The sequence below is a fragment of the Saccostrea echinata genome, unplaced genomic scaffold (assembly GCF_033153115.1).
Source record: "Saccostrea echinata isolate AGI-Se365-2 ecotype Australia unplaced genomic scaffold, CSIRO_AGI_Sech_v1 ptg000045l, whole genome shotgun sequence".
NCBI classification, from domain to species: domain Eukaryota; kingdom Metazoa; phylum Mollusca; class Bivalvia; order Ostreida; family Ostreidae; genus Saccostrea; species Saccostrea echinata.
Window position 1 is genome coordinate 4741331 of NW_026889794.1, and position 21295 is coordinate 4762625.

At 34.8% G+C, this 21295-nt stretch overlaps 2 protein-coding genes across 2 annotated transcripts; both read right to left on the reverse strand.

Moving 5' to 3' along the window:
- Positions 1 to 1875: 1875 nt before the first annotated feature.
- On the reverse strand, positions 1876 to 3561 carry LOC133201656 (uncharacterized protein K02A2.6-like). Its single transcript, XM_061337444.1, has one exon. The coding sequence runs from the start codon at positions 3559 to 3561 to the stop codon at positions 1876 to 1878; it is 1686 nt and encodes a 561-aa protein (XP_061193428.1).
- Positions 3562 to 4239: 678 nt separating this feature from the next.
- Positions 4240 to 5910, reverse strand: LOC133201657 (uncharacterized). Its single transcript, XM_061337445.1, has one exon. The coding sequence runs from the start codon at positions 5908 to 5910 to the stop codon at positions 4240 to 4242; it is 1671 nt and encodes a 556-aa protein (XP_061193429.1).
- Between the last annotated feature and the right edge of the window lie 15385 nt (positions 5911 to 21295).

Sequence of the window (21295 nt, forward strand, 5' to 3'; positions counted from 1 at the left end):
ACGTTTTATTCTCCATGTTTACAAACATATGCAAATTAAGGACAACGTAAACCATGGATTGTAATAAAGATATAAATAGAGAAATTTTCTTTAAAAGGACACTGAGTAATTTACTTCATTGGAATGTGATTAAAAAAAATACATGGGAAGTCCTCCGAGTTTCACAGAATTTAAAAATTTATTATCGATACTTATATTTACATTCGATGAGAGCAGTTGATTAAAAAGAAAACTCCAACGACCCATCGTAGTTGATTGAGTGTAAATACGCCTATACGATGTCCTTGACATTGATATATGCCATTATATCATCAGAGTCTGTCAGCTGACATCCACGACTGTACTCGCCAATGCCATGACTGTACCTGCACACTAATGTCAAAGACGGAATGTCAGAGCAAGAATTTCCGGGTCGTTCAACGTAGTAAATATGTTGATAAATACGGATTGTTTATATATATATATATATATATATATATATATATATATATATATATATATATATATATATATATATATATATATATATATATATATATATATATAAAATCCGTGTGTAAATATTAAGATAAGAAAGTAAAAAAAAAAAAATTCTGATTTCAAATAAATCTACTGTATGGAAGACTGTGATCGCCAAAAGGTAATATAAACTTGTTTAGTAAATTTATGGAGGAAAATTTATTAAACTTGCCTAGAGACATAAAGAATAAATCTATTTTCTATTCTTAAACCCATTGTATGGATCGCCAAAATCGCTAAAAAGTAGCATTTACAGCAGTTGAAACCAATGTTAGTACAGATGCCCGATTAACAACATCCACTACTGTGCCTGCCCTGTATACACAAGTTATTCAACATCCATGACTGTACCTGTGCCTGATCAACAACACATACGACTGTACCTGTCCTGTATACACACTTTATTCTACATCCATGACTGTACCTGTGCCTGATTAACAACATCCACGACTGTATATGACTTGAAAACTCTAGAAATTTTACATCTTAGACAGCACCTGTGTCTGATTGACATCAACGACTGTACCTGACGTGTATACACAAGTTGTTTTACATCCATGAGAGTACTAATGTGCCTGATCAACAACATCCAGGTTTGTACCTGTCCAGTAAACACAAGTTATTTTACATCCATGACTGTAAGTATATTCATTACTGTACCAGTCCTGTATATATTGAATATTCTACCCCTAAGAAGTTACTAAGACGGAATTAAAGAATCAAATGTATATTCAGTACATTTTACTGTTTGTCATCTTCACCTCTTTGATTTAACGATATTGACAAGCCTACTATTTAGGTGCCGATCCAAAAATGACAAACAAGCCCTGCATGGAACCATTCGGTTGTATCTCACAATTCTAGAATTTGTATTATGTTGAAGGCCAGAATACTAACCATACTTTTGTAAAGTAATGGTTCTAACACGTGTGTGTTCTACATGAGTTTATTACAGACTGCTTAGTATAAACAAAGAACATTAAGATATAGCATGCAAGCACGTGGTTACAGAGTACACAGGAGACTGGGATAATCTCAGAATACAATATATACGTTACATCCCCCTTCTTTGAGAAAAATGTCTTAATTTAATTGATATAATTATCATTTAATAAGAAATAAAACATTAAACATTGAAAATTACTTAAGAGTCCATGATGCCTAATTTAAACTTTGGAGATAGAGTCTTTGTTTTACAGTTTCTTTTCCAATAGATAACATTACACTTAACATTCATTTCACTTAGAAAGAGGTATATTTACAATATATACAGATGATGGTAATACAATAAATGATCATGTGGCCAATAACAGCAAAGAGGATTATTATGCCTCAACACTTTTGCTGTTTCACTTATCACTTGTAGATCTTAAAATCTTCAAAACGTTTTGGCATTTTTATTTGTCTTGTAGAGCGTCTGATGGGAGTAATTTTATCCGCTGATGGTTTGGGGTTCTCTGCTGATGGTAGCTTATCATTCATCACATTAATAAAGTTTGGGGGGTCTACTACGTTGTTCACAATGAATGGCTCATTGCTGCGCCGCAGATGTTTCCTGTTTCGACGATAGGTGCGACCATCCTCTGTAGTAACCTGATATGAGCGGATATTAACTTTCTCGTCAACTTTTGCCTTAGTCCAGGTTTTTTCCTTTCCAAAAGGTCGAATTCTCACGGTTTCCCCAATATTAATCTTTGGTAGGTCTTTAGCTGTTCGGTTATAATAGAATTCTGACAGAGATTTCCGTTTTGCTAATTGCTCTTTGACATTTGTCGGTAGGGATGGTTTCAAAAGTTCAGATTTTGTTGGTAGTAGTGTTCTTGTACGACGTCCCATTAGTCTCTGGACAGCAGAACTACCGATATTTTCTGAAGGAGTGTTTCTCCAATCGAGTAGTGCCAAGAAAGGGTCTTTGTTGTCTAACTGGCATTTCTTTAATAAAGTTTTTGCAATTTTCACAGCATTTTCTACCTTTCCGTTAGATTTTGGGTATAAAGGTGATGAGGTTATATGATTGAACTCATAGTTTCGTGAGAAGCTTGCAAATTCTTTGCTACCGAAGGGAGGTCCATTGTCTGAAATCAGCATCTCAGGAATTCCATGTCTGGCCATTTGGGCTTTGAGCTTGTTTATGACTTCCTTTGATTTCTTATCATGTAGACGGTCAATTTCAAAGAAGTCTGAATGATAGTCAACAGTAATGAGATACTGTCTGTCATCAAGCTGGAATAAATCAGTTCCTATCTTTTGCCATGGTCTGTCCGGTATCTCATGAGAAATGAGAGTTTCTTTACCTTGCTCAACTTGTATGGTAGCGCAGACATGACATTTCTTAATATAGGTTTCGATATCCTTCATCATGTTCGGCCAGTATAGAGATTCTTTGGTCCTGCGGTAACATCCTTGGATTCCAATGTGGCTCGAATGTACCCTTTGTAGAATTTCATCTTTCAATGTGAGTGGAATTACAATACGGTCTCCTTTGAAGATGAGTCCGTCCTGAGAAACTAATTCATCTCTAAATGTATGGTAGAATTGTATGTCAGGTGGTAGTTCATCGCGCTCGGGCCAGCCATCTTTGATTGTTTTGGATAGTTTTAGCAAAATTTCATCCTGTGAAGTTGCAAGTTTTATTTTTTTCAAAGTATCCGATGAGATATTGGCGTACTCGCTCATGGTTATGGATTCAACATCCTTTTCCGATTTTGGGCGATCGGTAATTGCAAGTACTCGATCTTCTGAATCATGTTTCTGTAGTTGAACTGTAGGAAGGTAGGCTCGACTCAGTGTGTCGGCAAGATACATTTCAAGTCCTCGTTTGTATACAATTTCGTAGTCAAACTTTTGCAGACGTAAGAGCATTCGTTGCAATCGTTTTGGCGCAGATATAAGGCTCTTCTTGTTGATTATTTCACGCGGTTTGTGGTCTGATTCTACCTTCACCTTACGTCCAAGAGTGTAGTGCTCAAAACGTTCCATTGCGAACAGGACAGCAAGTAGTTCCTTTTCAATTTGCGCGTAGTTAACTTCAGTCGGAGTCATTGCACGAGAAGCATATGCGACTGGTTGTTCATTTTGAATGAGACAGGCTCCCAGTCCACGTTCAGATGCGTCACACTGTACTGTTGTTGGTAGATTAGGATCAGAGAAGCGTAGTACAGGGCTTGTAGAGAGTATGTGCTTTAGATCGTCAAAGTTTTACCGTGTACAGCGTCCTCCCATACGAATTCTGTATCTGTTTTCAGTAGATCTCGGAGGGGTGCTGTAATTTCTGAGAGGTTTGGCGCAAATTTCTGGACAAAATTCACCATTCCTAGTAAGCGTTGAATGTCAGCTTTGCAGGTAGGTTTCGGCATTTCTGTGATTGCCCTAATTTTCAAGGGGTCTACTTTCAAACCTTCGCTTGAGATAATATGTCCTAAATATGATACGGAACGCATTCTCAATTTCATTTTGTCCTTGTTTATTTTGATGCCTTTAGATCTGCATCTTTCCAGTAGGTTGGAGAGTTTTTTGTCATGATCGAGGATTGCTTCCTCCTCAGAGTTTCCGCAGCCATATATGACTATATCGTCATGTATTGCTTTGATTCCTTGGAGACCCGACAATGCTTCATCCATTCTGCGTTGAAACTCTTCACTAGCTGGTTTTATTCCAAAAGGCATGCGGAGCCATCTGTATCTGCCCCAAGGTGTTCCGAAAGTTGTCAGGAGACTGCTTTCATCGTCCAGAACGATGTGCCAGAAACCATCTTTGCAGTCGACAACAGAAAAAAATCCTAGCTTTGCTCAGTTCTGGCAATATGTCTTCTATAGTTGGTGTTGTATAGTGGTTGCGTTTTAAGGCTTTGTTTAGCGGCTTTGGGTCAATGCATAGTCGCATTTTCCCACTGGGCTTCCTTACCGCTACAAGTGAGGAAATCCAATCGGTTGGGTCCGATACCGGTGCTAACACACCTACGTCTGTCAGTCTGTCGAGCTCATGTTTTAGCGGAGCTCTCATAGCGATCGGCACCTTTCTAGTGGAAAGTTTAACGGGAGCAGTCGAACTGTCAATCTCAAGATGCAGCTCTCCACTTAATTTTCCAAGACCGTTGAATACGTCATTGTATTTCTCTTGAATGCTTTTGTTTTGATTCTCGGAGTCGACGGCAGCAATGTTTTCTCTGTTAACCGTAATCATGTTCATTCCTTGAATTACCTTTGCTCCTAAGATTGGGTTTAAATTTCCTTGAACAACAACTATTTCAAAGTTGTAACGCTTATTGTTTTTGGGATTTCGCACACTGAGTCTTCTTTTGCCAAGAGGGTGGCATTCAGTTTTGTTAAACATGACAAGAGTCATGTCTGCTTTCTGAAGCATGCTGAGATTAGGGTCATTGCATACCTGTTTATAGATTTCTTCGGGTAGTACATTCACTGTTGATCCACAGTCTAACTGGAATCTCACAGTTTTTCCTTCAATTTGGATTTCTGCATACAGTTTTTTCTCAATGGCATTTATGTTTTTAATCATGAGGATAAATTCCTCATCACTTGTATCATTGTTGATTTGTTTGATGTGGCCACGCCTTGGTTTGAGTAGTGAGCATTTCGTTGAGAAGTGGTTCATCTGGCTGCATTTTCTACACTTTTTTCCCCATGCTGGACACAATTCTTTTCTAAAGGGGTGTTCCTTACCGCAATATAGGCGTTCTTTGTGACTTTTAGAGGCAGTAGGAAATTGCTTAATTTCTTTCCTTGTTGTTTGTTTGGTTTTTGTAAATGCCTGGGGTTTGCGTGGTGATTTCATTTTTACGGCATGTACCTCTTCCATAGTTTTAAGCTGGGAGGTGGATTTTTCATTGGCCCTGCAGATGTCAACACATCTCTTCAAATCCAACTTCGGTTCCTGAAGTAATTTTTTTCGCGTGCCATTGTCCCGTATTCCTAATACAATTCTGTCACGAATCATTTCATTTTCCAGCGCATCAAATTTGCACCTTTTTGCAAGTGATCTCAGAATTGCCACATATGTGTCAATATTTTCAGTCGTTTCCTGATCTCTTTTATAGAACGTATATCTTTCATATGTTTCATTTGTTTGTCCGATGCAGAAGGCTTCAAATCTTTCAAGTACTATATCTATATCTTTTTTATCATCTTCATTCTCAAACTGGAGGCCATCAAAAATGTCTAATGCATCAGGTCCAATGCATGTTAGAAAAGTAGCAGTTCTCACCTCTTTGTCTTTCTCCTTTAAGTTGGATGCAGTTTCGTATTTAGTCCACATCCGCTTTAATTTTTTCCAGTTTGTTGAGAGATTTCCCTTGAGATCCAATTTTCCAGGTATTGGAATTGATGGATTCACAACAATGGGAACGGGAGCATTTGCGTTTCCCTCGTCACCCATGGTGTCCAGTTAAATCCAGAGATTCACAGAAAGACTCAGGAAAAACACTTCTGACACCAAGTAAAGTAATGGTTCTAACACGTGTGTGTTCTACATGAGTTTATTACAGACTGCTTAGTATAAACAAAGAACATAAAGATATAGCATGCAAGCACGTGGTTACAGAGTGCACAGGAGATTGGGATAATCTCAGAATACAATATATACGTTACAACTTTAATAGTTGTTATTTACGCTTTGTTAGAATTAAAGATAGTAATAATGCCACAATTAAAAAGAATATAAATTTTTTGCATCAAAACACGTGATTCCATATTTCAATGAGAGGGTTTTACTGCACTATCGTGTCAGACCCAGAATAATCTCAAATTCAATGAAATTGAATATATGGGCTGAATACTCAGTATATTTGGACATAATTATTATGTTTTAGAGCGCAGTGTGTTCTAATTTATGACCTTGTCCTGTCATTGAAGAGTTATCCCCCATTGCTTTAAATGAATAAAAAACAATTCATAAAAATCTTTCTGGTCTCTTTGTTTTTCGAAAAAATAATTAATCTTATTACACAGGAGTACGACCTTAACTACAAGATAAAAACTTTTCTCTCATTTTCCCTTCCTTTTTGTCATATTTCTTTTGATTATTGGGTTATTTTTCAATTCTTTCGAATGCCATTTAATCATTGAATTGTGAAGTGTAGTTACATGTAGTATGATTGAACTAATTATTTCCAATAGGTCTTTGTTAACACAATAAAATGCACTATTCCATCCAAAAATGTTTTCAATTGTGTTTTTATGAATTATTATATCTTCTTCTTTAATATACCAGGATCATCCATAATGCTTTTATCCAAGATTATACAGTATTTGTAATTTTTTTAACCCGCCAACAAAGTTGCGGGAAATTGTTATCAAAGTTTACAACTGGTCATAGGTCAAAAGTATACGGCAAAGCTTTAGTAAAATTAATAATGGTAACTTGCCTTGATTTAATAAACTGATGATTATCTGTGTCTTGAAAATCCTTATTGATTTTCACGGTCAAATTTCACGGTCAAGGACACACTGAAATATCAAAATTTGTGAGTGAAATTCAAATTTGCTTAATTATAATACGTATTGTTTTTATGATAGGATGATCCTAATACAGAACCTCCTAATCCCTGACAAGTGTTAGGTCAAAGTTCACAGGTCAAGATCATGTTGAAATCAATAATTATCTTTCTTTATTGTTTCGTGTTAAAGTTTCTTTATAATTCAGATTTTATATCACTTGTTTGATTAGGCTCAGAAAATAGTTTAAGGCTAAAGTAACAAAAATTAAATTTTCTTTCACGTATTCATTTTCATACTTTGCAAAAATATAATAATGCAATACAGTCAATATTTTTATGATTTTATCTATTTGAATGGATTAATTTACCATATCATTAGGTATTAAGAATCCAACTTAATAAAAGTAAATCTGACGGAATATTATCAGGACATTTGAAAAACAGATATGATGAATTGTGTGATATAAATATCACTACAGGCCCGTAGCAACGGTTTCAAAAGTTGGGGTCCAACTTCCCAAAAATCTAACAAGGAAAAAAAGAGGCCTAGGAGCTACATTGCTCACCTAAGAACTTTAGCAAGGAAAAAGCAGAAATCAATTCAGTATTAAAAAGTTTAAAAATAAAAGTGGTTCGGGGGGAGGGGGAGGGGTATGAATCGAACAAACTTGAATCTACACTTCCTAAGGATGCTTTTGAATTAATGACACATAATGGCTTTGCTATTTTTAAGAACAATTTTTTTACTGATATATCCTTTATATTACTATGTATAACTATGATCCCCTGTTATGACCCTTCTATACTACTGAGTAATCTACATTACCTGGGGATGCTTTTATATTATTATGACCAATCATTGCTTTGCTGTGTTTTTGAAGAATTTTAAAGATTTTTCCTGTACATTCCTATGTGAAACCTCGGTCACCCATTGTGGCCCCAGCCGCCCCACCCTACCCCCAGGGGTCATGATTTGAAGAAACTTGATTCTACACTACTGAGGATGCTTCCATATAAATATGACTTATCAAGGCTACTCTTCTTGAGAGGTAGATTTTTAAAGTTCTTTTTCCCATGTATTGCTATGCAAAACTTTGATCGCCCATTGTGGCCCCACCCTCCCCCTGTAGGTCAGGATTTGAACAAACTGTATTACAAACTACCTGAGGATGCTTCCATATAATTATGACTAATCATGACTTTGCTGTTCTTGAGAAGAAGATTTTTAAAGATTTTTTCTATGTATTACTATGTAAAACTTCTATCGCCAACTGTGGCCCCACCTATCCTTGAGATTCATGAATTTTAACAAATTTGAATCTGCACAACCTGAGGATGCTTCCACATCAGTTTCATATTTTCTAGCACAGTGGTTCTTGTATTAAAGATTTTTAAATGATGCCGTTAATTTTTCACAAATTTTTAATTTTCTCCCCTTCGAAGAAGACGCGACCCTTTTTTGAACAAACTTGACTATCCTTTACCCAAGGATACTTTGTGGCAAATTTGGTTGAAATTGGCCCAGTGGTTCTTGAGAAGAGGATGAAAATGTGAAAAGGTTACAACGACGACAACGACGGCAGACTACGGACAAACTTTGATCAGAAAAGTTCACTTGAGCCTTCGGCTCAGGTGAGCTTTAAAACTTTATAACTGTCCAAATCCTGAAATTTGTCCTCGACCTTACATCAACAAAAAGTGTGTGTGTGAAGGGCGGGGGGGGGGGGGGGAACAAGCATATAAAGGAAAATTTACCATAGCAAAATGTTATACGCAGAAAAAATTAGGGGCGTGTTCTACGGGCTAGCACTAATGCACCTGTAAAATATTTAGGAATATATATTTAGGTATTAATTCGAATTAGTGTTATGCTCAAAAATGGATGGAAAAATTGATAAATTAGAACTTACAATGTAGAATACCAGAAAGTTAACTATAAGGAAAATGTACTGTAATCAATGCTTAAGCATTTACACAATTATTCTGTGGTGCAAGTATTTTGCGATATCCAAGAAAAGAAACTATTAAAAAAATAATGAAAGCAATTTTTTTCTCTGCTGAAAAAGAGAACGGATAGAAAGAAATACTTTAATCGGTAAACAGAATGAAGGAGGGATTGAAATAGTTAACATTGATTGTAAATTGAAAGCGCTCAGGATCGCATGGGTAACACGAATTTTCAATGAAAAACAATCATCCTTTAAATCTTTTTTTTACATCATGCATTTTGAAAAAAAATAATTACACCAAAACGAATATAACCAACGCTAAAGAAAATAAAACTATTATTGAAATAATCACCATTATTATATTGTGAATTTAAGTACACTGAACGAATGTAAACAAACAAAAAATCAAAAACGAGGGAGAGAGAGATGATCGATGCTGAAATATTGTCTCAAACCTATATGGGTAATCAACTTGATAAGATAAGAATTCTCATCTACACAGATTGGCTAGAAAGTGGAATTTTGTATATAAAGGGCCTACTAGTATTTGATGAAAACGGAAATTTCCTTGTTAACAATTATTTTTATAATACTCATATAAACAAATCTAACATGATTGGCGAATAAAAAAAAATTAAAGAAAGCTATGAAACCAATAAATAACATTAAAAATCAAATGAAGTTTTTGTAAAGAAAATAAACAGAAACTACCGATAAATTTGATAAGTAGCAAATTCATCACAAAAACTTTTTAAAGCCCTACTCCGAGAATTTTTTGGTCCAAAAGCTTTAATATCAACCTTGAGGAAATCAAAAATCAGTCAAAGAATATGAAAATTAAAGACAAACAATTAGCTCAGTTTAACTATCAGCTATCATAAATCTACTTAATAATAACAGATCTGTGTATACAGGACAGGTACAGACGTGGATGTTGTCAATCAGGCACAGGTGCAGTCAGGGATGTAGAATGACTTGTGTATACTATACTAGACAGTTACAGTCGTGGATGTTGTCAATCAGGGACAGTTACAGTCATGGATGTAGATTCAGAATAAAGTATGAATACAGGACAGGTAAAGTCGTGCATGTTGTTTATCAGGCGGAGGTACAGTCATGGATGTCTAGTAAAGTGTGTATACAGGACAGGTACAGTCGTGGATGTTGTTAATCTGGTACAAGTACAATCAAGGATGTAGAATAAAGTGTGTATACAGGACAGGTACTTTGTCATTCAGGCACAGGTACAGTCATGGATGTAGAATGACTTGTGTATACTATACTAGACAGATACAGTCGTGGATTTGTTAATCTGGCACAGGTACAGTCATGAATGTAGAATAAAGTGTGTATACAGGACAGGTATAGTCGTGGATGTTGTTAATCTGGTACAGGCACAGTCAGGGGTGTAGAATAAAGTGTGTATACAGGACAGGTACCGTCGTTTGTTTTTGATCAGGCACAGGTACAGTCAGGAATGTAATATAGTGTATATACAGGAGAGGCACAGTTGTGGATGCTGTCACTCAGGCACAGGTACAGTCAAGGATGTAGAATAACTTGTGTATACAGGACAGGTACAATCGTGGATGTTGTTAATCAGGTACAGGTACGGTCATGCATGTACACTGTTTTAAATGTTACTTTTTAGCTATTATGGCGATCCATACAATGGATTTAAGCATAGAAACATGGTTTAATTTTCTTATGTCTTGAGGCAAGTTAGAATATAGTTTCCTCGATATATTCACTAAACCAGTCAATGTTACCTTTTGGCTATCACAGCCTTCCATGCAGCACATTTATTTGAAAACAGATATTGTTTAATTTTCTTTTCTTCATATTTACACATGGGGTATTTTTCTTTCAAAAACAATACGTATTAGCTTATCAACATATTTACCACGCTGAACAATCCGGAAAATCTTGCTCTGATACTACGATTTTGACATTAGTCGTGCAGGTACAGTCATGGATGTCCGGTGACAGCATTGACGAGTACAGTCGTGGATGTCAGCTAAAATAAAATGAAATAAATATTCAAGAAAAATGAAGGTAAAAAATGCAAAATATAAAGTTAAAAAATATAACCCAAAAGCAAAGAAATTTTTAAGTAAAAAAGTATTACAAAACAGAAAACAACTGGCATTCAAGATGAAGGAATCAAACTATATCATTAATAATTTTCACCTCTAAAATTATTTCTACTGCAGTAAAACTAAAACAGTGGTCATTGAGTATTATCACTCCAGTAAAATCGTTTCTCCAGTGAACCATTTTCTTAATAAGTGATGTAAAATTACTTTGTGGATATCTAACCGACAATTCATGAATTTTAATCTAGTAAAAATATTATTACTGAAGTAAAAATATAGCACTAGTAATTGTTACTCAAAATTAAATAGCTTTAATGAAGTTAAAATCAACCAACTGGTAATCCAACATCATCGGCGAAATTTTCCGCGCTCATTTACTGGCTTATACTAAAAGACAAATTTACACAAATGGATGCAAATAATCAATGTTTGTATTAAAATTAACTGAATTTATTCCATTTTATATTTTTTAAAGCATATTCTGTCAAAATCCTTGGTGTACTAATCTTTTGCGATTTTGAACTTGAGAAATGGTGATGGTAATGTAGTAGAGGTACTTAGTGGTTGTTTACCTATTTATTCAACAAGATACTATATTAAGTGTAGCGATTATTTACTTTTGATACAATATTGACTGGCCAGTTGAAGAGTTTAGAGTTTGAAAGCACATGTTGTTGAAAACAAAGACAGAGATTTTTCGACCGTTTCACATTGTTGATTTTTTTTTTCCATATTGTTATTCATTCATTATTATAACAATTATTTAGTACAAATATTTAAAAATACTTTGACTCAGACTAGAGAAAACGGACTGTCACAGATACAGGTACAGTTAGCAGGTTGTTTTGGATAGTGTATAGAGAAAATTCGAGTAGATGTGATTGTCATACATTAGTGCAGTTGAGAGTTTAGGTATACAGTGAATTTGAGTTTATATAGTGAACACAAAACCACATTTGTTCTCACATTGATCTCAAACATTAGAAATACAGAATCTGATCAGAAGTTTGTCTGTCATGGTGTCCACTTAGTTTAGTGTTAAGGTACTAACATCATTAGCTTCTGATACTTTCCATTTAAATATATATATATATATATATATATATATATATATATATATATATATATATATATATATATATATATATATATATATATATATATATATATATATATATATATATATATAAACATGGTTTAAAATCGTGTTATATTTTGTGTGTTTATTGCAAAATGTAAATTGTTTAAAACAATTTAAAACAAACAAGAGGTTATTGACAGTCAATCAACATGTCGGTTTATTTGTTTCATCTGTCAGTTAGATGCGCGTCGCTTTCTTTGAGTTGTCATTTTTTTACTTGCTTGTTATACAATTGCAATTTTTACATTGATCAGTCAAACATCTGCATGATTTGATATCTATTATTTATTACCATCATGGCAGAGCTTACAGAGATAGAAATGTCTGATTTGTCGTCTACATTTCAGGCATTAGACATCAAGCCTGAAGTTAGTACTCCTGAAGAATTTAAAAACTGGGTTTTGAAATATGCTGAATCCTTAAAGAAGGAATTACCCAGTCCGTCTGTTCATGCTAGTCCTAGTATTGACCATGACCTTGCCCCTTCTAGTCCTAATCCATTCCTCAATGACCTTGTCCCTCCCAGTCTTAACCCATTTGCCAATAACCTTACCCCTACCAAACCTGGTCCATTTGCCCATGACCTTACCCTGACCACTTCCTCAACCCACATTCCCTTGAGTGGTGTCCCTAAAACATCAGGGTTTGCAGGTGACAAAAAGGGTGATGTTTTATACGATCAATGGAGATATGAGGTAAAGTGTTTACAAGCAAATGGTTTTTCAGAAAATATTATTTGTTTAGCAATCAGGAGATCATTGCGTTCTCCAGCAAGTAGAGTACTAGTGCTTATGCGTCTAGGGTCTAATGCATCTGTGGGGGAAATTTTAAACAAACTGGACAGTATTTATGGCATTGTTGAGGAAAAGGAAACATTGCTTGCCAACTTCTACAGAGCGAAGCAGGGAGAAAGTGAGGATATCTCAACATGGGGATGTAGACTGGAAGATTTATTGAGTAAAGCTGTCATACGAGGGCAAGTAAAACAAGATGATGAAAATGAAATGTTAAGAAACATGTTCTGGAATGGAATGAAGCCTAGTCTTAAAGATATATCAGGCCATTTACATGACAAGTATCTTGATTTTGATGAGTAACGAATGGCAATGAGAGTACTCGAGCAGGACAAAGAGAAAAGAACTGAATCTGAAAAACAGTCAAAGCCTCTACCATCAAAGAGAGTTACTGTGGAAAGAAAACAGGATACAAATGAATTAAGATCTATAGTCAACAGACTATCTACAGAGTTAGAGGAGATGAAGAGAGAAAGAAATGATCAGTACAGAGGCAGAGTAATGACAATAGGAAATTACACTCCACGATACAGATCTCCTAACAGATTCAGAGGTCAAACATCATACAGATTTCAGGCTCCTCAGATGCAACAGAATAAAAGATTTCAGACTTCTCAACCCACAGCATCTGAGGAAGTTGTATGCTGGAGATGCAGTCAACAAGGCCACCTCCAAATTGGATGTAGAGTTAGAGTCGACCATTCAAGAGGAAATTTATACGGATAACGACCTTCGGCAAGGGGCCGACGATAGGTCGAAGACCACAGAGCCCCATGTACCAGCCAAAATTAATTGGTGAATCAACTGAGACAGAAATTCTGATTTCACAGATTAAAGCTAAAGCCTTACTAGACACAGGATCAACTGTATCCACAATTTCAAAGTCATCTTATGATAACAATCTGCAAGAAAATCCTATTCATCCAATACAAGATATCATCAACATTGAGTGTGCAGTTTGAAATTCTCTCTTGTACCTAGGGTATATTGAAATAGAAATCCAGCCTATAGGAATTCCCAGTTGTAAACCTTTACCGTGCCTTTTCTTGATTGTACCACATTCAAATTATAGCAAAACAACTCCAATATTATTAGGAACCAACATAATCAATTTATTTCTCAACAACACACATCAACAGTAAGGAGAGAATTTCTTACAGGAAACAGCTCTACAAACACCATGGTTTTTAGTTTTTAGAAGTTTACAGTTGAGAGAAAAAACACTGATGAAGCAGAATTTTAGATTAGCCATAGTAAAATCAGCTGAACAACAGACAATCACCATCCTTCCAAATAGTCAAGTAGTGATTAAGGGGTATGCAGATAAGAAGATCCCATACCACAAAACCTGTACATTACTGCAATCAACAACATACTCCAGAATTCCAACTGATCTTGACATTGAACCTTCTGTGGTGAACTTCAACTTCAGAGAAAATCAAATCATACCAGTTAATATTAGCAACTTAACAACAAGAACAGTGACTGTTAATCCAAAGGCAATACTTTGTGAACTTCACCCAGTATCCATCATAGAACAGCCTCAACATCTACAACAGGAGGAGATAACTCATTTGCAGGAAGTGAAAATTTCTACTGACAACTTATCATCTAGTCAGATACAAGAAGTACATGAACTACTCAGAGATTACAAGGATATATTTTCAAAAGACGAGACTGATATTGGGTTTAATGACACCGTAAAGCACAGAATAGATTTATTAGATGAACAACCTTACAAGCAGAGAACGAGGCGAATACCACCTGCTATGTTTGAAGAAATCAGAAACCATTTACAGATGCTGCTAAATTACAACATCATAAGAAAATCAAGTTCACCATTCTCAAGTAATGTAGTAATAGTCAGAAAAAAGGACAACAAATTAAGAATGTGTGTAGATTATAGACAACTGAACCAAAGAACAAAGAAAGATGCCTATGCATTGCCACGGATTGAAGAAATTCTTAATGCACTTTCAGGAAATAAGTATTTCTCGGTTTTGGACATGAAGTCTGGGTACCACCAAGTTGAGATCTTAGAAGAACATAAAGAACGAACAGCTCTCACCGTGGGACCTCTGGGTTTTTATGAATTTAACAGACTTCCATTTGGACTATCAAACAGCCCAGCAACATACCAACGGTTGATGGAGAGCTGTCTAGGAGACTTACATTTGAATATTTGTTTTATTTTTCTTGACGACTTGATCATTTTCTCGAGATCTTATGAAGAGCATATTCACAGATTACAACTAGTATTTGATAAACTTAGAGAATCAGGCCTGAAACTATCACCAAAGAAGTGCAACTTATTTATGAAGAAGGTTAAGTATGTAGGCCACATTGTATCAGGGGAAGCCATAGAAACGGATCCAGAAAAGGTGCAAAAAGTCTTAGATTGGCCAACTCCTAGTACACCAGAAGAAATAAGAAAGTTTACTGGTTTCATCGGGTATTATAGGAGATTTATTCCAAATTTTAGTAAAATCTCAAAACCCTTGACTGAAATGATGCCAAAATCCAATATCAAAAAGGACAAGAAAGGAAAACAAGCAACAAAGGAATTCAAATGGAGAATAGAACAGAAATAAGCCTTCCAACACCTTAAGAAACTATTAACAGAACCTCCAATTCTTGGATTTGCAGATTACAACCTACCTTTTGAATTACACACGGATGCCAGCAAGTTAGGACTTGGAGCTGTATTGTATAAGGAACAACAAGGAAGAAAAAGAGTCATCAGCTACGCAAGTCGCAGTCTAAGTCCTACTGAGAAAAACTATGCAGCACACAAATTAGAGTTCTTAGCTTTGAAATGGTCCATTTGTGAAAAATTTCATGACTATCTTTATGGACATAAATTTACAGTACTGACAGACAATAATCCTCTGACATACGTACTGACAACAGCAAGACTTGACGCTGCAGGACATAGGTGGCTAGCAGCTTTATCTGTTTATGATTTCAATATTATTTACAGGCCTGGAAATCAGAACCAAGATGCAGATGCTCTGTCAAGAAGACCTATTAATTATGATTTTCAATCTATTTCTACAGATTCCATCAAAGCAGTTTGTAAAGCAGTTCATGCAGAGCCACTTGTCACTTCTTTGTCTTTAGATGCCTCAATTGTTGATCAAAATTTTTCTCAACAGGATGTCATCGACCAGCAGATTGATTGGTACAATGTTCAGAGAAATGATCCAACTCTTAAATCATGGATCCATTATGTAAAGCAGCAAAAGAAACCTAGACTTGAGGATTTGCCATTCCAACCTGACTCGCAAGCATTAGTTAGAAATTTCAACAAACTTAGACTAATCAATGATATTCTTTACAGGGAAACAACTTCATTCGACAACTCTAATCAACAATTGGTAATACCAAGAAGATTCAAAGACAAAGTTCTGATGGAATTACATGACAAATTTGGACATCCGGGAAGAGAAAGAATATCATCTTTAGTCAAAGACAGATTTTATTGGGTAGGAATGCAGCAAGACATTGAAAACTGGATAAAGAACTGTAACAGATGTGTGCGTAGGAAAGCAACAAATCAAAAAGCACCACTAGTTAACATCAATTCATCTTGTCCACTAGAACTATTCTGGATGGATTTCTTGACATTAGAGATGAGTAAAGGAGGATATCAACATGTACTCGTCATAACAGACCACTTCACTCGTTTTGCACATGCGGTTCCAACTCGCAACATGACTGCAAAGACAACAGCAGAGGCATTGTACAACAGTTTCATAACTTACTACGGAATTCCAACTAGAATACACTCAGACCAGGGAGCTAATTTTGAGAGCCAAATCATAAAAGAATTATGCCAGATCACAGGAATGAAAAAGTCAAGGACAACTCCTTACCATGCTATGGGCAACGGACAATGTGAGAGATATAATAGAACTTTACTCAACATGCTAGGAACCCTGAAACCATCACAGAAACAGAACTGGAAGCTGTACATTAACCCATTAGTACATGCATACAACTGCATCAAGAATGAGTCAACAGGAGTTTCCCCATATTTCCTTATGTTTGGACGTGAACCAAAATTACCTATAGACATAGAGTTTGGCTTGAAGAAAGAAGAAAAGAAATCAGTATCTAAGTACATCAGTAACTTGAAAGATAACATGAAAGCAGCCTACGAACTAGTAAACAAGATAACAAAGAAATCACTGGAAAGACAGAAAGAAAGTTATGATAGGAGAACTACAAATGCAGAAATACAGATAGGAGACAGAGTATTAGTAAAGATTGTAGCGTTTGATGGGAAACACAAAGTAGCAGCTAAGTGGGAAGAAGAACCTTACCTAGTTATTGACCAACCAAACTTAGAAATTCCAGTTTATAAAGTACAAAAAGGAACATCAAAAGGAAAAACCCGGACATTACACAGAAACCTACTACTCCCTATTGAACATCTAGATTCTTATGATTCCAATTTAGAAGAATCATCGACATCACTTTCCAAACCTACTCCTAAACCCAGGACAAGGGAAACATGGAAAAAAACAAGAACAGGTTCAAGAGAAAACACCAGAGACTAAAGAATTAGAAGATGAAAGAGATGTTAGTTCTGATGAAGAGTCAGTAGTAGAATTCATCCCAGTACAGGTACCAAGGATTCCTGATGTTAACGTCCCAAAAGATGTTGATAAGCACTCAGGAAAGCAGAGAGTACAGAGATCAAAAGATCAGACAGTACAGAGCCCTAGAGAGCAGACAGTACAGAGCCTTAGAGAGCAGACGGTACAGAGCCCTAGAGAGCAGACTGTTGACCAGAGAGAACAGAGACAGGAAAGAGAAGCAGAGGAAGAAATACAGTATCATGATGCAGAGGACAAAGCAACGGAACAACAACCAGTACAGATAGAGACAGAGCAACAGCAGGAACATGCTGTAGCTAATATAAGTCCCAGATCTGAAGATAAAGAACTTGAACCTGAACCAGTGTTACCGAGGAGGATTACTAGGGAGAGAAGAAAACCAGATTGGTTAAACCCCCAGGAATATGTCTTAGCACAGCAGCAGAATCAAGATGAATGGATGAAGAAATGCAATTATCTACATCGTTTGAAATCAACATCAGAAATGAAGTCTTATGAAAATGAAATAGTTCAAACCATGCTGGATATTTTAAAGAAAAGCTAATCTGATTTTAATTGTACATATTTATTTTTATTTCAGATATTCCAGTAAACGAGAAGAATAGCAGGAACAGAACAGAATACACTCAGTAAGTCCATTAGAGAAATGACGGGGACGTCATTTTCTAATGGGGGGGGGGGGAGTTTGTAGTAGAGGTACTTTTATTAAAATAATAAAAGTTGAAATGATTTTAAATAAAATAATAATTAAATATAAACTAAATAAACTATTAAATATGTTATAAATGCATAAATGATAAGTTTTCTATTAAAGTTTCATTCTGTTCATTCTTTACTTACATGGGTATTTAGTGACATAGATATACACCCCTTTGAATCCACACCTGTACATATACTTTTACATTACCACACACATATCTATTGGTCAGATTTTGAAATGGATAGATTTCATTGGTTGAAAGTTTAGTTTTTCTGGGGTACTGAGTTTTATTCAGATTTAGCTCAAGATTTCATGGTGTAAGACATACAGTTTAAGCTGCTGACTTTATTTATTTCTGAAGACCTACGACAGTTCCTGAAAATGTACGTTTTACCTTTTTTATGCCTTAAGATATATTTTCCATAATTTATGTGAAATAGGTGGAAAACAGAATATTTCACTTTTAAATGTTAACATATTGAATTATCTGTCTGTATAATCAGAGTGTAGATAAATCTGATGGAGTTTTCTTATTAATTAATTTGTATATATATATACCTAGAAATATTTTGATGTGAATATTTTGGTAGTCAAACTAATTTAAATATCTATTGGTTATGAGAAAGTTTTTGTAAAGAACAAATCCCTGATTATTTTATTTATTGTACATAGGTAACACCATAAGTAAACCATATAAATAATTGAAATTGGAGAAAGTTCAATTCCATAAATTGGTATGTCTATCTGTATATATATTTTATGATTTGTAAAGAAACATAAAAGAAAGTTAACTCTTCACAAGACTGTTAAGAGTAATTATGTTGTAAGAGTTAACTCCCTTATATAGAATATCTTCATTTTATCATATCGAATTAAATTGATAAATATGATAATTAATTGTAAAAGGGAAGACAGATAATTTGATATATTTTTATGATCAGAATATTAGATAATTGATATATTGTTTGTACATATTTTTATGACGCAATTTGTATATTGCAGGACAATTCCATAAATTCTATATTATCCATTATCCATTTATCTATCACAACTATGTCACCTTAATAAAAGAATAATTTAAAAGTTACAACTGAGTGTGTTTCCATCATTGCCGGGAATACCCGCTACAGTAACTATTTCATTTTTTCTAACCAGCGTACAATCAGTTGGGAGGTTAAATGTTGAGCCATACAATGGGGCTTCTTGTAGTAAATGTAGATTGTATACTTTTTTCAATCTTGCCATTGTATCATTTATCTAAAATAACGCTAATATTTTCAAAAACAGAATAAAATTTGCCTGAGAAATGAAATTATTTTCTTCAAAATTTCCCATGCTTGTGTCACTATGTCACTTAGAAAATTTCCTTACCAGTATGAAGAGTTTCCGTATATAGGGATATAGGAATCTCGGTAGTGAGGTAGTGAAAACTTAGAGATACATAGAAGTTGTTAATAATTTTTTTCTTATCAATAGCATGAACTTATTTTAGCCCTGTGGTTCGGTGACGTTTAATTCCTACGTTTATATAAAATTAAATACATACACGTGTTAGCTCTGGTGTGACAATAGGGAAAGAAAAATGTTGCTATTGTAAAAAAAAAAAAAGGGGGGGGGGTCATGTATTCAGTTTCTGAATATATTTATTTAAGAGTAAGTATGTCTTATCAAAAATAAAAGGTTTTTATTTTCAAGAAAGTTTAGTTACATTTTTTGTCCTTTTTCATGCCCTATAATGTATGTGGTTCTTGTTCTAAGTGGTGTTAATAATTTGTTATGTACAGTAGATATTAGGTTGATAGAGGGGCTATAGACTGTTTTCCGGATATAGGGTCCCTCCGTTGTTCAAAAAACTACCTCGATATATTTTCATTCTGATTAAGAATTGATTGATATTGTTTCTGGTGGCAGTAAGTAGTGGTCATTATCGAATACATTCTACAAAAAATCGTTCTTATCAAATTCTTAAAGATCTTAAAGATTAGCACATGTGTCTTTTTATTTGACAGAGGGATGCAATTCTTTTGAAGGAACAATAATCAGTTTTCATATTATTAGCACTGGTGGAGACAGAAATGTTGGAGAATTAATAATGTACTTTAATACAATTTTATTGATCTGTTCATCATCATAAGACAAGTGATGTATTTAGTTTTGATACACAATAATGTTTAATGTTTTTAAACATCATTAGAAACGCTAGATTATTTGAATATATGTCTTTTGAGTAACTGATTAAGTCCATAAATTTGACTTACTATTGTAAGGTTTACGATTGGGTTCTTACAGGGATTTACAACTGTATATGTTTTCTTCAACTCTCTCGGAGACTCTGCTCTACTCGAGGGTATATTACACCGTACTAATTTATTTTTCTTATCCAGACGAGGACTGGTTAGTGTTTCTTCCTTGGGTTCTTTTTGAAAGAGAAGAGCTGGGTGTCTCAATATTCTTCAGATTTACTACACCCAATTCTTAACATCAGCTACCTAGAATAGCATGCCACTGGTTCTTATAATTAATTTTATTCCGATCTTACTCGTAATTTTTTTTGTTCTTCCGAATTGACTGCCAACTTCTTCAGCAAGCTTCTGAATACCTGATTTTTTCAAAGCTTTGCTTTATTTACTCTTTTGTCAGGTTTGTCAGGTCATTCTATGACATGAGGTATACGTTGTTTCCACACATGGCACATAACCAATATTTACATATTTAATCAATGGTTAGTATGTAAAATATGTACATATTTTGTTTATGCGCAACATAGCATTTTACATCAATTATTGATGTTGATCAAGATATATTTTATAATGAAATAATCTGAATCTTGCTTATTTAGCAAGTTGGGAATTTAATGACTAAAATTTGATAGAAACGATCAGTAATCATGCTCAAACATCCATTAAAACAATACAAATTTTAAATAGAGCAAACACAGACCTCTCAATTAAAAGATCAGAGCTGGGATCGGGTCTCAAGGAAGAGTAAGCATCTCCTGACGACCGGTCAGTGTGCTCCTTGAC